We start from the raw sequence: 18,012 nt of genomic DNA on the forward strand, positions 1-18,012 counted from the left end.
CTATTACACAAAACAAATAAAAAAGCTTTAGGTGAAATCAAAGAAGGGTGAGAAAGAGAGAGTAGGAGGGTGTATGCTTGTGCACCAACTCAGTTTGTTCTGAATGTATTGTAGATGGTACAACCCAGCCTAACTGGCACATACAAGTAAAAGTCTCAGCATTAGGAAAAAACATGACAACTGATGTGCTGTAGCTTTTAAATAAAATCTAAATAGAAATCTAGTATACACGCTGTTACACAGTGCACCTTCACTGTCATAAATCTCCCATTATAAATCAGTAACTTTATAAAATGACGTAGAAGCAAGTTGGCCAGGTATTAAACTGCAACCGTCTTCAGGCCAATACAAGCATTCTCTTGTTATAAAGTAATGTGTATGTCTATTGTGTTGTGACTTAGATCAACATTAGAGGATTGGAATATTATGCTCTGCAGCATAGAATTGCTTCCAGGGCTCAAATTAAGACCCATTGTGTTTGTCTGTGGCTTTAAAAATGTTTGGTAAGTACAGAAGAATGATGTTGAACAAATGCCCAGTTATGCAATCAACATGTCTTTGTACATTTTACATTGAATGACATTAATGCAATTGGTAGATGCTTTTAAATAATAATAAAATAATAAACATTAATTATTAAAAATGTGCTTGGAGAAATACTTCTGACTATGTTTTTATAAGATCAGTGTTAAGCCCATTGCACATTGAGTCCGAAATTTGCGTCCGAAATTTCCGCACATTAAAAAATAAATACAACCTCACGTTGTGTCAATCACATTTACACACTGCCTCCGATATTTTCGTCCGTCATGAAAAAAATTCGGACCGGGTTCGATTTTCTGCATTTTTCGTATCCGTCAAGCATTTTGAGTGGCCTTTTTTAACAATTCAGAGACACCGTACAAACAAGAGCCAAATACAAAAACGCATACGAAAATTTCGGACTGTATGTGCAAAGACATTTAAACTAGGATTATCTATCTTTACGTTGATCCCTTTTCCCCTATATTTGAAATGTTAGACTGTTAAGGGTGAACACATGTTTTTTGTAAGCAACTCGCTTACCTCACTTTCTTGCTTACACTCATTGTTGCATTCAATTCTTAAAGGGACAGTTCATCCAAATATGAACATTCTGTCTTCGTTTACTCACCCTCGAGTTGTTTCAAATCTATATACATTTCTTTGTTCTGATGAACACAGATAAAGATATTTGGAAGAATGCTTGTAACCAAACAGTTCTTGGCCATCATTCATTTACTACCATAGTAGGAAAAATGTCAATGGTAGTCAAAAGTGTTCCAGAACTGTTTCGTTTCCTGCATTCTTCAAAATATCTTATCTTCAATAAAACATGTGCATATTGTACACAATAGTTAATTCCTGTCCTCAAATCTGATACGAGAGGGGTTCCAAGAGTCGTCATACAGGACCAGAACAGCACTGGGATGCTTCACTGTTATGTATCGCTTCACCACAGTTACCAGTGAAACAAAACAGAACAAAAGTATTGATTTCCACAGCAGACACATCCTGGCAGATGCAGGTAATCGCACACAATCATTAGTTGTTGCTAATGTGACTTTAAATTAACAAAAGTCTGAATGCATCCTTTGACCTCACATTAGATTCTAAAACAGTGGCGTAGGACAACAGTTGCGCATACAGTACAATTGGCCTTTTGGGACATTCCTTGCTTTTTATTTACATACTTCCCTGTTAATTTGTGGAATAAAGCAATATCACAATTGAAGTTGTGCTGTTATTGGTTGTAAATCAGCATGCTGCACTCTGTGTCGTACAAGAATAAAACAAATCTGTGATCTTGACTTGTACAATAAAGATCATTTAAACCAGAAGTATGTGCAGTATTTCACTCACGCTCAGAATGTTCTGCTCCAGATTATTCAGAAGAAACCAAATGCAATGTGTATTTAAACAAACGCTTACGTTTATGATTCAAGAGAACTTCTCAAGTATTACACATAGTTTTCTTCGGAAACCACAAACACAAAAAGTTCACGCGTGTCACAAATCAAGCAAATCAACGGCAAACAATTTAAAAAGTAGTTTAATGAAAACACTGAGAAGACTAACTCTCCATAAAAATCAACAAAAACAAACCACTTCATCAAGAATGATGTTTTAACAGTGTCACTGAGAAACACAAATGGAATTCTCCAGAACAGCTCAAGAGGTCAAAGGGCAACAACAAATTGTCACGCACATGCTTCAAGAGCATTTTTGTTTCCGTACACCCTTTAACCTCTTAAGCTCTGTCAAAACATTTCACGCTCCAATTAAGGTGACAATGTTCAACCGTGTTTAAAATGCTGACACGCGTACAGCCACCCGACAGATAAACAAATGAACAACACACAAATATGCAACACATGCTGTTTGTCACAGAGAAAGTCTGAACATACAATTAACGTCTTTGGTTAAAAAAGGTACCAAAAATACATTCTTGTTTAGCACAACAAACAAACGGTTCTGAAATTCTAAGGTTAAACATATGTGTAAGGCAAAATTTGCACTTGTAATGGTGGAGTTATTGGCCACACGGACACACACACATAAACAAACACGCATACGTGACAAGAAGAGGGTGCAATCATTGCGCTGCACAGCAAGAGTGCATTCGTCCGTGCTTATTGGCATCTGTCAATCATATGTGTCATTATTCGTGGAAACAGACCGGTCGAGTCAAATCTACCTCAGAGAGGCTTCAAAATGATGACAGGGAGTAAAAAACGGCATCTTTTAAAAGTGATGACTCTAAAAAAACCTGGAAGGTAAACTTCAATTATAAAAGCTCAAAGCACCAGCAATTTCATCTTTAAAGTTGTTTTTTTTGCAGATAACCTGTGTCAGTTCTCCAAAAGAAGTTCTCGGGTGAAGGAAGAGTCCTGTTAACCTCACCCTGTCCACCTCCACTAAGACAGTCCAGAGGACAACAGAGCCAATAGGGAGAGAGGATTGCATCACAACCAATGTCTACATCACACAAGGAAGAGGAGGAGCATAAAAGCAGATGTTTTTCCAAACCCTGTTTAGGAAAGTCGAGTGTCATGAATTCTATAAATTAATACATCTCCATCTCTGCCTAGCTGGTGCTTGTGCTGCTGAGGTCTTCTGGGGTTTGGCAGGGGACGTTTATGCCCAGGCTGCTGTGCAGAGCTTTCAGGTTAGAGACAGTCTGGAGCAGCTCTTCCCGTTCTTGCTGTAGAGTCTTAACTTCTAACTGCAGCTCAGCCTCTCGGCTCACCTGGCCCTCCGCACGGGCCTCCAGGCATCGGATCTTCGCATGGGCAACCTGACGGAGGACGACAATGAAGTATGTAGTAAGTAAGGTGTATGTAATGATGTAAAGGCCTGTTCACGGCAAATCAGAATTCATCATTTTTCTAACTAAACGTGAGGACATTTCTGGATGCGGTGTAACATGCATATGTCACCTGTAGCTCCTCTAGAAGGTCCAGGTTTTGCTGTCGGAGACTTCCATTGGTCTTCTCCAACTGGGCAACCCTCTGCGACTGGCTTAGAGTGGAAGGGCCATCCAAGAGCTCGTCCTGAAGAACGTGATATTCCACCTCATAGGCCTGCAGCTGCTTACTGATATCCATCTCAGACACCTACACAGACATGTACAAAAGTACAGGATGAGTTCTGGCAGGTCAAAACATGTGTGTATATGCGAACGTGTGTGAGGGAGGGTCTAAATAAGTCTAATAATGCACGATCACCCCAAGACCAACACAATAATAACAAACTGAGAACAGATGCACGTCTCATAAATGTTTTTTGTAGGATGTTCAGACAACACACACTGTACAAGCAAAATATTACTGATTATTATTATCATTATAATTTGAATAAGGATGATATAATAACAACAACAACAATAATACCAATAATAATAATGTAACATTATTATATAATTATAAAATAATAATAACATTTAAATAATATAAAAAATAATAGTAATAACATTAGAAACAAAAATGTATGCACGTTAGAAATAAAAAAAGTAAACAAAGATATATGAAATGTAAGAAAACCACTTAAGAATTATTATATAAACAATTAAAATTGTTCAAAACAATCACAGGCCTTTCTGCTCTTCAGTAGAAAATGTGTATTTGATATACGGTCAAAGCACACTCATTTTATTATATAAACAATTATATGTTACAATTATTCCGGATACATTTTTTAGAAATTATACATTTTTACATATTTTCTACTGTTGTTATAGATGGTTTCAGTGGCAACAACATAAAGAAACGTTATATGGCCCAAACTTAACTTCCGTTAGACCTCCACAAAGAATCAATAACTAGTTTTCAGAGTAGTTTTCATTAAATACAATTAATATACTATAAAACATTCAGATAAATTCATATAAACTAAATGTCATTTTTTGTATTACTGGCCACCGATAAACACAGACCAGAAGTTAACTTTGGGCCAGGCGTGTGCGGCTGGTGAAACCATCTATATTATCATTGTATTGTTACTATTTTAATGACATGCACCGTATTTTACTAACTCAATTTCAGTTGAATTCATGATAAAACTAGCAATTACAGCATGCAAACCACACATGAAGATGAACGCGAGGCACGCCCGTGCGTATGCAAAGACATGCTTGCAGTGTTACCACCACACAAAAAATACCGTAAAAACCACACCCAAATGTGCCACTGCCTTAACACTGACAGACAGAGCAAGTGAAAGTATGCGTATATGCTATAGGCATGTGTGTTCACATTCACAATCGTTTTACCTGATTAATTGTCTTTTCCATTTGCACGAGGCCTAGATTGGGTAAGGTTGTTTTGATAAACTCAACAATAGATTCCAGATTGTCGTGTTGAAGAATCAATGGCTTGTGGCTCCCAAGAAGACTCAGGGCCACTTTGAAGATGACCTCTGATCCCTGGAGGAACAGCATGTCTGGAAGATTTTAATCCACAGATAAAGTTCAGTTTATTCCTATTCATAAATTCAGTTTATTCCTATTATTAGAAATAATGTGTTATTATTCATATAAATTATGAATAAATGAAATTACATTGTCAACATGCACATAAAATGAGATGGCAACAGATGAACGGATAGATGAGCTCCGGAAATAAGTATGTGCGTTTGCCTTTGTGTCCCGAATCAGGGTCAATGACATTCACACTTATAGTCACATCAGAACAGTCAAGGGTTTGTGATTAAGCAAAACAAAGCTAGCGCCAGCCGCTAGGCATCAGTGACTGTGATTAACACGCATAATTAACTTTCGTGCAGGTCATCCAAGATACAGAGAGATAAACCTCTGCCTATCTTTCTCTAGAGACAAAATCTACCAAATAACCTCTTTTAACACACTGGATTGCCAAGTGGTTGCTAAGGTATTCGAAGTGGTTACCAAGGTATTGTGGGTGGGCGCTAAATGGCCCAAGTCAAAAGACCAGCAGGTCTCTAAAAATATTTTGAATCTTAGATATGGCTCAGATCACAACACAAGTCTAGCTGATTTTTTACCTGTTTTGCCAATAAAAAATGTAAATCTGACAGCAAGTAACTGCAATTTTTTCGAAACAGACAACGTGATTTAGTTTTATTTTGGATTTGATGCATAAACATAGTGCGCAGTACTGATAACGGTGGTTCCTCGCCACCGTTTGCATACTGTTTTTGCACTATCTGCCTGACCGGGGGGGCTGCTTTAGAATCTTAAAGTTTTACTTAATTAATATTGCATATAGGAATTTATTATCTGCTATATTTGACCTGTGCTTCTCTCTCCTTTATCCTAAATGTGTGCTCTCACTGAGCGTGTGTGTGTGTGCATACTTGTCTGTGTACGTACGTGTTTGTGTGTGTGTGTGTCTCTGTGTGTTGGTGCGTGTGCGTGTTGTGTGTGTGGAGTGTTTTGTGTGTGGGTGTGTCTGTCTTCTGTGTTTTCAACCTTTTCTTGTTTTTGCAGGTACAACTTTGATTGTTTTGCTTGTAGTCAATGTGTCTCATGTACAGCTGCTTTGTAACAATGAAAATTGTAAAAGCGCTATATAAATAAAGTTGAGTTGAGTTGATAATATCTATGCCATCCCATAAAACCTCCATACTCTTTGAGTTCACAAGATAGAAGCACAGGTAAAAAACCCGTAACACACAGTTAGTTACATCTATAAATTACAAGAGCTGTATTTTAATGTCATTTATTATTTGTAAAAAAAAAAAACGGAACCTTGCATCTCCTCATTTTTGTCCACAAATTGAACACTGTTGTCAAAACTGACAAGCTCTTCAATTGCTCTTCAGTCCAACAGCGACGACATGTATATTTATTTTTAGATTTACATAATTATTAGGGCTGTCAATGTTAACGCATTAACGCACGCGATAAATGTTTTTCAGATTAATTGAAAATGACAGATTATACAGATTAATTTTGCGTTAAAAATATTTAACGCGTTAAAAATATTTAACGCAAAATAACGCACAATCCGTTTCTTTTGTCAACCTTTGTCTAGCGTTACATTATATAATCACGCCCATATTCATGTACAGGCTTTTAAACCACTTAAGAGCGATTTAAAACAGTTGCTTTGAACGCATTCAGTGAAGATAGACAGCCGTGGGACGCGGCAAAACGCAACGCGAGGTCGAGTCTGGTGTATACAGTCACAGGCTGCGTCAGTGAATCTCTGTCAGAATCTGTCAAGACAGCGCACCAGTTTTAAATTCTCTTTCGTGCTTGAATGAATAAAACCACACAAGATTATGCCAGAAATCCCATTTTGTCTGGCATGTTCGTAAACACAGACTTCAACGTGTTAAATAAAATCTTAAATAAACACAAAGAGTTGTGAAAATGGGAGTGGCGTCAGATCTGCGTAGAGTGGCAGCTCTTAAAGGGGCCGCGTTCTTAAACCTACTGCTGTGACTCCTGTCACTAATGTTAATCAAAGAACAAAAGAAAAGAGGAATTCAATGTGTTTTGTAGCTTTAATGAGAATTCTTCTGTATTTAATTTACAATTGACCATTAAAGACCATTAACATGTTTGAGAACTTCATTTAATTTCTTTATATTTCCTACCTGTTAGACATGATAGCTCTCAATAATACTGTTGAATGGCTATAATTAATGTTAAAATAAATAAAAAATAATACATTTAATAGCGACAGCAGTTACACAGGGGTTAAAGCAAAGCCTAAACTGAGCCTTCCTGAGCCTAAACTTTTTTTGCGGGGTTGCGAGAGTAGACACATACGCAGGGTTATTTGTCAAACAAAGAACATTATTTTAACATTATTTTGAAACTAACTAGTAACAAGCCGTTTTTGAGCTTCTCAGACAGACGTTTCTTAAACTTTGATGCTATGCCATGTGTGTATGGATCACAGAATGACTCGAAAGAAGTGGGGGCATAATTATAACCCACAAAACCATAGTTTTATGCAATTATGGTATGTAAAAACATAGCTTAACATACCAAATTCAACCGAATTCATCATAATAAAAATCCTACTTTTTAAAAGAAAACAAATAAGACTCACATTGAGGGTCCTATTGAGGGTGGCATTTTGAGAGCAAAATAAAGTGACTAGATCTACGATTCATTTTCTACTCTACTAAACTATTTTGTGCTCTAATAGTAATTTAATCATTAATTCCATAGGTATTAATGGTGATGATATGGCACAAGTCACATCCACAAGCAGGTTAGCATAAATGAGCCCTTAAAAAAGCTAAACTGATCACCTTTTTGAGCTTGTTTATTTTTTATAATAATTAGTGGAGGCAGGTTTACTATCGATTTTTTTCTACTGGCAAATTTTGCACTACAAACTGTGAAACGAAAACAATATAAATTCCTATTAAAGCTACAAAGGTTACGGAGTCAGCAGTGAGTGCTTCTCTTTTCATTTGTTTAAGTCATATCTACCACACAGAATAGCAGGAATATTAGGCTGCGGAGGTCTGATTAGATGATTTGCCGAAACAACACAACGGTATCGATCTTTACGTCACTGTCTCCAATTTGTGTATGTCATATTTGTAATGGACTTAAAGAGCAGGTTTCATGAATCTCATAAAATTACCGGCATTTCAGTGTGTATCGTAGCTTTCCTTCAATTTTGACGATCTGCAAAGTTGTTATTTCAAAAAGTCCATGATAAATTAAGATATTGGCTTCCAAAGTAAGGAGTCGACTCCGAACCGCCCAAACAAATCGTTAGGCTTTCGAATCTTTTGAGTGTAACATCGATACGTCACAGTGTAATGCATCAGCACAATCCCCGCCTTCCCGCGAAACAGGAACACTCTGACCTGCCCACTAGCACTTCAGGTAGTGTTGCGTATACAACATGTCGAGGGGACGCTGTGTTTTGTGCTGTGAACGCAAATGTACTTTGTTTTCGCTGCCAAAGGATGACGATGTGAAGGATCAGTGGTTACATTTTTTTTCCACGATACCACTGCAGTACAATTCCAACCTTGTGTAATGTGCTCGTCATTTTACCGACAACTGCTTCTCAAATTTTGGCGAGTTCAACGCGGGATTTGCCAGCCGCTAGACCCTTAAAGATAAGTCAATACCAACTTTATTTGGACTAACAAGCGTCTCAGAAACACAAGCTGTAAGTATGATAAATACATTATGTGTACATGTTAAATTGAGTGCTTACAATATACGTTAAAGTAATTGTGCTAATCCGTGTTGTATATTTAGTACAGCTGTAGGTTTCCAGGTAAACAACGTATAAATTAACAGTGTTACAGTTTTAATAATCCAACTCTTACCTAATAATGTGGCGGTTATTGTAGACTGTTGTCGTTCTACATGTCGTAGTATTGTACAAACTATATCCCTTTATCGTTTAGTCACGGTAGCACTTTGCTAACGTGTCTCACATTATGGTTTTGTCAAGTGTGCAAAGTTTAGCTGTGGTCACGATCCCCTTCAAACAAAATGGTTTGCTTGTCATTATTTTAAAAACGGACTGCAGCACTATATCATTTTATTACGTAAAGGTGTGTGCATTATCTTTGGAAGCTCTCGCTAACTTGCTCAGTTACTCCTCTCTGTATAATCAAAGTAATGATCAACTTTTGGATAGAGCCGTTGTTGTTCTCCCACAGCTATGACCAAAAAAGATCAACAGAAAACAATAGTCTGAATGGTTTATGAAGATAAGTTTATGAAGATAAAAACTTGTGATATGGTAATGCTGATGCCATTTTTACACACAGCGTCTTTGTTTACAAAAACCTTCCTGAGATAAGAACTGTGGTAATGGGCGTTTCCTTTCTGACACGCAGTGTATGAAGAAAGACCAATCACAACTGATTGGGCCAGTTGGCCAATCGGAGCACACTGGACTCGCGGTAGGGAGGAGCTTAGAGAAGCGGAACATTTGAACAGCTTCGGAGGAATCGTTTAGGGATCTTTGAGAAATGGATAGATACTAAATGCTTATTTTAAGAAAATAGCACCATTTTTTTTTACCTTTGATGCATTTGAACATGTTGTTGGGGACTCTAATACAACATTAGGACACTTACAAAAACCTTGAAACCTGCTCTTTAAAAGCTGCCCCCCGCTTCAGGCTTTATAAACTTACTCTCCATCCTGCCGACTGTCTGACTGACGCCTCCACTCCGGCAACAAAGACCCGCCCCATTTTAATTCTGATTGGCTAGTAATGTTTGGTTGGTTGAGAGTGATAGCTGTGTTCCTCTCATACCATTGGTAGGCGAACTGATTTATGAACTCGAACTGATATCAAGAAGCTTTTTTAAACGTAATCTGTAAATCTGTCTAAATCTGTGTTAGTGAGCATTTTTGTAAATATAAAATATAATAGTGAGATTCGACTTCAAAAGGTTGTAGTAAAGAAAAGTTAAATGAACTAAAGCTCAATAAACACATCATGTCATACCTAAAACTGTATATATTCTATTGTTGGGTGGAAACGATCGATCGCATAACGCTGTCAATCACTCTCTCTTGAACTGTGTGAACCTTCTCTTCTCACAGCAACATACACTGAATCTGTCTATGACTCGCACTACAGAAAGAGAACAGAAAAATGCGGAAAAAAGAAATCTAATTAAATAATCTATGCTTTCATACACTCATAAACGTATTTAAAATAACGTAATACAAACTCGCATTTTGTACCGTATGTAAACAGGCAGCAGTGCTGTGCACGCTGTGTCGCTATGAAAGCACATGTGGGCACGAGCTGCGCACGGGACGCTCCGTTCATCTAACAGGCAAGAAAACAGGCAAGAAATCATATTAAACAATTTGCGCACGCGCGCATAACATCTAACGAATGTTTAAATAAATACTTTTAACCAAACTAAATGTTGTGGTGTAACGTATTATAACTATCAACGAATACTTAACAAACAAATTAAATAAAACGAAAGTGAAACTAAACATTAACACGGATGCATCTACAGTGCCAACCTAAACGAGATTTAGAGCTCGTCTTTTAGTGCAAACTCTTTCTCAGCTTCACGTCCGCCCTCCGCTATACCCGTTTTCGCTTCACATATGAGCTGTGAATGGGTCTCAAAGAAATACGTCATCAACTAGAATTTATCGTTTATATTGCGGGAAGACTAATTCCTATCATGTGGGGAAATTTTACCGGTATATCGCAAATGATATAATATCGCCCATCCCTACCATCCACCTCACAGGTGTGGCATATCAAGATGCTGATTAGACTAAAATGTGCAGTTTTACTGTATTGGGGGTGTCCGGGGTTCCGAAAACCAGTCAGTATCTGTGTGACCACCATTTGCCTCACGCAGTGCAACACATCTCCTTCGCATAGAGTTGATCAGGTTGTTGATTGTGGCCTGTGGAATGTTGGTCCACTCCTCTTCAATGGCTGGGTTAGGGTTATGGCTCACCAACACGACGCCATACACGCTGTCTGCCGTCTGCCCTGTACAGTGAAAACCGGGATTCATCTGTGAAGAGAACACCTCTCCAAAGTGCCAGACGCCATCGAATGTGAGCATTTGCCCACTCAAGTTGGTTACGATGACGAACTGTAGTCAGGTCGAGACCCCGATGAGGACGACGAGCATGCAGATGAGCTTCCCTGAGATGGTTTCTGACAGTTTGTGCAGAAATTCTTTGGTCATGCAAACCGATTGTTGCAGCAGCTGTCCGGGTGGCTGGTCTCAGACGATCTTAGAGGTGAAGATGCTGGATGTGGAGGTCCTGGGCTGGTGTGGTTACACGTGGTCTGCAGTTGTGAGGCCGGTTGGATGTACTGCCAAATTCCCTGAAACGCCTTTGGAGACGGCTTATGGTAGAGAAATGAACATTCAATTCACGGGCAACAGCTCTGGTGGACATTCCTGCAGTCAGCATGCCAATTGCACGCTCCCTCAAAACTTGCGACATCTGTGGTATTGTGCTGTGTGATAAAACTGCACATTTTAGAGTGGCCTTTTATTGTAGCCAGCCTAAGGCACACCTGCGCAACAATCATGCTGTCTCAACAGCATCTTGATATGCAACACCTGTGAGGTGGATGGATTCTCTCGGCAAAGGAGAAGTGCTCACTAACACAGATTTAGACAGATTTGTGAGCAATATTTGAGAGAAATAGGCCTTTTGTGTACATAGAAAAAGTATTAGATCTTTGAGTTCAGCTCATGAAAAATGGGGGCAAAAACAAAAGTGTTGCGTTTATAATTTTGTTCAGTGTATGTAACTAGGGTTCAGGGTTTGAAGCACATAATAAATGACCTCAAGGTAGTAAACAACAATAATAATAGACAAACCACCCAGTAAAAATGCCCAGATACAAAAGACCCTGCCCAACCTGTAAAACCACCCTGAGGCTAAATATTGGTGCCAAATTTCAGATCTTTGTTAACATCTCTGCAGACGGGGAGTGTCCGTGTATGTGAGGTTGTGTGTGCATCTGGCCTTGCCTGGCCACAACAAAAACAGAATATGCTTTTGTGTCCATATGTGTGTTGTACAGTATCATTCCACACAATAAAGGAATTTCAAACATTCAGGGCATCTTCAAAACAGTTCTGTGGAAATTGAGAGATGGCAGATCTGTCATTATTACTGTAGATTTGTTGATTTCTTCCCCGCCCCACAACCCTGCATCTGCAAACATTCAATGACACACTTCCTCATTCTTTCAATTTAATTCAACAGATCAATAGATGATGATTTGGATTATTGGCTGGAGTGGCTAAATGGTTAAACATCTTGGCAAATAACCAAAACCAAATGTGGTTTAAACACCTGCAGGAATGATTCCAAAAAGTACTATCATTACACCCTTAAGCTATGAAGTTGGGCACAGTTTACTGAAAAGGGAGTGTGCCGGCTTTGCAAAAAAAACATTTGCCAAATAAACAGATACAAGTATGAGTTATTTCAGTAACACCCATTATTTTATACAAACTTCCACAAGCTGGATTTTTACATCCATATTCAATAAAGTGTCTTTAGTAAGTGTGCGTGTGTGTGTGTTTACTGTACCAAACACTCGGGCCACGAATCCCAGTGGAAAGTGAGAGGCGAAGGCAGTGAGGAACCAGGGGGCAGCATAGAGACTTGGGCCGATCTCATACTGCTCCAGATGAGCGTACAGCTCCCTGTGATAGTCATGCAACAGACGAGACAGCTGGTACATCTGAATCTGAAAGAACAAACAAAAAGTTGAGTAACTCACAAAGTTAATTATGAAAACAAAAACCATCAACCAGTTATGACAAGTGGAATATTCCCTTATTAGTGATTTAATTACAGTATACAAAAACAAGAATATCACCACACCCTATGAACTTACGCTTGCTTGCTTCAGCAGAGGCAATGAACCACGTGTGATACATACTTGTCAAAATAGACCATTTTTAAGGCTGTCAACATCTTTGTGTTAACTCATGCGATTCATTTGTCATGGGTCATGTTATTTAATGCATGTGGTAACATATCATTCCTATTATACTGTAACTACAGACCATAAATATATATAAAAGAACCTGAACATTTGATTGAAACTAGATTTGTGAAGAACAGATTCTCTTTACCGGTAAATCAATTGCTCTTTTCTGAAATGTAGTTTAAGTAAAAAAGGCAATGCATTTTAATGCTGATGCATCATATGTGACCCTTTAATTACTGTACCTGCAGAATGATCATATCAGGCCTGTACTGTTTCCGCAGCCCCATGTTGTACATGAGAAATTTGAGCATTTGGAAGGCGTCTTCTTCGCTCAAATGGAGCAGCAACACACCCGCCACAAAACTCAAGCCCTGGCAGTAGCCCACCTCTGGGTCAAGCAGAGAATAAGCCTTCAGCAGATTATAGAGGGACAGCTGGCCAGCGCCCAACTGAGTGCTGAAATACGGATGAGTGGGAAACGTACGTCCTGAGATAAGACAGAAAATAATGAATCAGTATTATTTTTATTCAGTACACCATGGGTAAAACAATTGCTATATGTTGTTAATGTTGGCTGTCCATCCTTCCTTTACTGCTTCTTTTTCTAAATATTCAGACAAATTTTCAAGGTTATACAATTTCATGGTTCCACTTCACTTTAATTGCTGAAAGCAATAAGTGACAGAGCGAACAAAGGGCCGAACAAAGGGCCGAACAGACCCCAGGTCTAATCAAAGATTCAACGTGTTGCATCATTAGTCAAAGTTTATTCTGTAAGCTGGTTTTTCAGGAAGCCATGAAAAAGCAGATACGTTGCTATATTCTCATAATGTGGCTCTCATTTAGGCCTTGGCAGCATGCAGTAGTAATTTTTATATTTATTAATTATTTTTATATTTACTACTACCTACACTGTAAACCCCCCCGTAAAATGTTAAATGCTCTCCTACTTCTATGTTGCTTTGGATAAAAGCATCTGCCAAACGAATGAATGTAATGTAAATGTAAAACGGTCATTTTACGACAGCTGAAACGTAACGTGCCAGAAAAAAATAATAGAAAATGTGAAAATTTTACTACAGAATTTGACTGTTTAATGGAAATAGATTTTATAGAACAAATATAGACAAATGTACAAGTTGTGTGTAAAATAACATTAAAAACATTTTAAACATTTTATTTTATATTTTTTCTGGTGCCCCAGCTGCTTTACAGGGATGCGCAACATAAAGTATCTAATCTACAGTCTTGGTGGTTGCATATGGTCTTGTATAACTCAAAAACAAAAGCACAAAATGAGGGTTTGCACTGTTCAATGTCGATGCTCATTTTGCTAAACCAAGAATCTTGCTAAAATCATAAATCTACTTCTAAATGAAAATGTCAGGGCCAGAACATTGGACCAATCAGAAGCCCCCGTAGGCAGGGCAAGCATTGCGAGCTTTCGTTTACAGTAGCAAGTTGGCATGACAATTTCTGTTATTTCCGTTATTGTATCACGCCTCGAGACCCTCACGTTCTGCGCTCATCTTACCTTTTTAAACGCAAAGATGCCTTCTGTGTGAACGGCCCCTAAGAACATACAGAAAGTATTGCACAAAAAGTTGTAAAATAGGCCTCATTCAGAAGACAACCTACATTCCTGTAAGATTAGGTATCTTCCTGAGTTGTAAAGCTACCCGTCCCTCTTTCTCTCCCCTGTCACTGAGCTGAGAACCAGTGACACCTCCCTTTCTTTGTCTGCACCTCTCCGTTAATCTCACCGCCTTCACATCTGTCCATCTCCGCCTGTGTCTCACCCATTCATTCAGCCTGAGGTTCTGTGAGAGTATCTCCCCTATAATAACTGAGGTAATGATGATTTGGTTGAGAATAGAGACAGTTGTTCGTAGCCGGATGACAAATTCCGAGAAAATTCCTGGGCTGGGGCATGTGGAAGCATGTACGAGTGTGTATGTTGTTGTGAAAAGGCATGTGAAAGGGCAAGATAGACGTTTTTAAGCATATCCATTCTTATTTAAAGGCCTCACATATTTAAAACACCAGCACGCAAGACGAGAGTAAAAATAACATTATTGTCCGTTCATCTGGACGACAATGTAGTTCATTTTTTGCCTGAACAGACCTTTGAGGTATTGCATAGTTAGCTTAGCAGCATGCTAATATCAAACTCCACCGGAATAAATTTCAAATACCAAATCTTGTACGCCATCTAATGAGAGAACTATTGAGAGCATCCCAAGTCGATTACATAAGAGGTTCAGTTTCAGAATCCGTTTAGGATGCAGCCCTAAAAGGCAGTACGCAGCAAGACATCGTCTAGATTTTGAAACAGAGCTGTTGTTTGTGTAATACAGACCCAGGTCTATGAGTATGGCATGCTGCTGGGATGTGAGCTGTTTCAGAAGGTCTTTATAAGGAGTGCCGTTATTTGGAGGTTTGGGGCTGGGCACCTCCTGCCTCAGCAAATACTGCTCCGAAAGAAACTTCCAGATCTCTCCACGATGTTGACGAGGAACACCTGAAAGAAAGAAAAAATTGGATGAGAAAGAGATTCTTTGAAGAATCACCACTGAAGCATTAAATATTTACATGCCATGAGCAAACCGTGCTGTGTGTGTTCATAAGAAAGATCTTCTTCGGTATAACATTTGGTATAAATCACTCCAAGAGGACAGTGTCAACACTGGCAACAACTGAATTCCTGAAAACGTCTTACGCACGCACACATACAAAATAAGCATACACACGCACACCAAATTAAGGCTGCATGAATAATCGTATTTTAATCATGATTATGATTTCTACCTCCTATATAAACATACAGAAGTGCAATAAAAAAGTTAAAAACTGTCACAATAATATTTTATTTAGACTATTAATCGTGATTAACATTGAGAGCAAAATAATTGTGATCATCATTTTAGCCATTACCGTGCAGCCCTACCCCATCTCCAACTATAAACTACAGGTCTAGAACATAGTTCCTTTATGTGCAGACAATTTAAGTTAAATGTGTTATTTCCACACAGCCAGAAGCAGCAAAGTGAATAAAAAAGAATAAAACAAAGACGATAAATAATAGGGCTGTCAAACGAATAATCACGATTAAGCACATCCAGAATAAAAGTTTGTGTTTACATAATATATGTCTGTGTACAGGGCATATTAACTTAGTATTTATAAACTCATACACATACATGTATATATTTAATAAAAAAAAAAAAATTAATACATGTTTATTCATCATTTTAATCATTGGTAAATATAAATAAATACATCTACATTTTCCTAAATATATATATATATACAGTATATATATATATATATATATATATATATGTATGTGTATGTTTTTGTGTTTATAAACACAAAATAAATATGCATAGTACATAGATATTTATAATGTGAACACAAACTTGTATTTTGGATGCGATTAATCGTTTGACAGTCGTATATGTCATACGAGAGCAACCTGCTTTTGAATAATCTATGCTGGCGGTACTCAAATACTGTACACACTAGGGGTTGAATGACCCAGGATTTTTTTAAGTCGACCATTATGGGCTAAAAGTCGCGGCAACGTCGACTAGTCGATGACGTCATTAATAAATAAATAAAATAAGAGCTAGGGAATGTTTTGCAAAAAGATTTGATGGGTGTGGGCAGTAAGACACTTGTGTGTGCGGGAGAATGGCGGGACTCCCGCAATATAGCCTCTAAAAATATAGTATCCAAAATAGGGCTGGGCCAATTAACGCTTTATTGTCGCGTTAACGCATGAATTAATTAACGCCGACAATAATTTTATCGTGCATTAATGCAGTATTATTTTATTTCAAAAGTCTGTTGCTCACTGGCTCTGAAACGTACAGACAAACCATGGGTCACAGAAGGGGTGGGATGTTGATCGGTACTGGTTTGGGATGGGCGTCACCACGCGTCTCAACCAATGAGAGCATTTGGGGTTGACTGCTAAGCCTAAGACTGCTGAAGCGCGCACATGAACAGGAACACCAGAACTGAATGGAGAAAGGTACCTAACTTTGATGGACATTTCGTTATAAATCTCTTCCAGACGGCGGAGTTGATAGAACAAACCACTCCATTTCGTCTCCCCTCCTTCAGCCATGCGCTTATCTATCAGTGCCCTCGCCTCACAAAGACGTAATACGCGTGGGTTTAAGAGGCTTAATTTATGCAATTGACGATAAAGCGGAAGAAAATATGTTTTATGAACGGTAACAGCTGGGGAAACAAAACAGACGTGATCTGTATAAAGCGCTCTTAAAGGGGCAGCAGCATAAAAAAGCTCTCTGTCCATAATGTTCATCAAACAACAAAGGACGGGCCCAAAACACTCATTCATATTATAGCAATTGTGTTCTCATTATATGTATTGTTAAGATAAAGAAAAATGAGCATACCATAATTTAGTTGTTAAAGATGTGCTTTAAATACAGTACACTTTAAACTTTGTGTTGAAAGAGTGTTGAAAGAGGGTTTATGTATAAGCAATAAAATCAATAATCATTATGACTTGTTTTTCTATCCTAAACTAGACATATCGTTAATGCCCAGGCAGTGGCAGATAGCTTTGGTTTTATATTTAATTTGATTACATTAATGTTTAAGTTGAGATTTTAAAATGAAAAAACATCTACAGGCTATAACTTGAAGGCGACGATCCCATCGAAGTTCTTAAGAGGAAAATACAGGTTTCTAGGTAGGCTATGGAAAAAGGTACCACTCTTATGCTAAAGCCAAATTCATTAGTTGCTGTCAAATGTATGCATTTCCATGTTTTAAGCTAGGGATGCACCGAATGTTCGGCAACTGAAAATAAATTATACCGAACATGACTCGCTTTATTAATGCAGCAAACGCGTTATTAAAAATTCATTTTTATTCCGCTTCGGCCAAGAATTTTCATTTCGGTGCGTCCCTATTTTAAGCTTATATTAGCATTAAGTTGATGTATTTTTAACAAACGAACATGAATATAAAGAACAACCATTCCTCCACCTGCTTTAACAGCTTGCATCATGGAACTCAAGCTCTGGCT

At 38.2% G+C, this 18,012-nt stretch overlaps 1 protein-coding gene across 5 annotated transcripts in view; it reads right to left on the minus strand.

Moving 5' to 3' along the window:
- Positions 1–2,053: 2,053 nt before the first annotated feature.
- The window catches only part of tbc1d1 (TBC1 (tre-2/USP6, BUB2, cdc16) domain family, member 1), a 78,039-nt gene continuing 62,080 nt past the window's right edge, over positions 2,054–18,012 (minus strand). For all 5 annotated transcript variants that reach the window (XM_057330804.1, XM_057330805.1, XM_057330803.1 and 2 more), the window contains 6 exons: positions 15,307–15,468; positions 13,190–13,434; positions 12,542–12,701; positions 4,790–4,959; positions 3,459–3,635; positions 2,054–3,316 (listed from right to left, as the gene is read on the minus strand). In XM_057330804.1, coding sequence (XP_057186787.1) covers positions 3,107–3,316; positions 3,459–3,635; positions 4,790–4,959; positions 12,542–12,701; positions 13,190–13,434; positions 15,307–15,468 — 1,124 coding nt within the window. In that variant the 3' untranslated portion in view covers positions 2,054–3,106. The remainder of the gene's footprint in view (positions 3,317–3,458; positions 3,636–4,789; positions 4,960–12,541; positions 12,702–13,189; positions 13,435–15,306; positions 15,469–18,012) is intronic.

Source organism: Triplophysa rosa, linkage group LG4, assembly GCF_024868665.1.
Source record: "Triplophysa rosa linkage group LG4, Trosa_1v2, whole genome shotgun sequence".
Classification (NCBI taxonomy): domain Eukaryota; kingdom Metazoa; phylum Chordata; class Actinopteri; order Cypriniformes; family Nemacheilidae; genus Triplophysa; species Triplophysa rosa.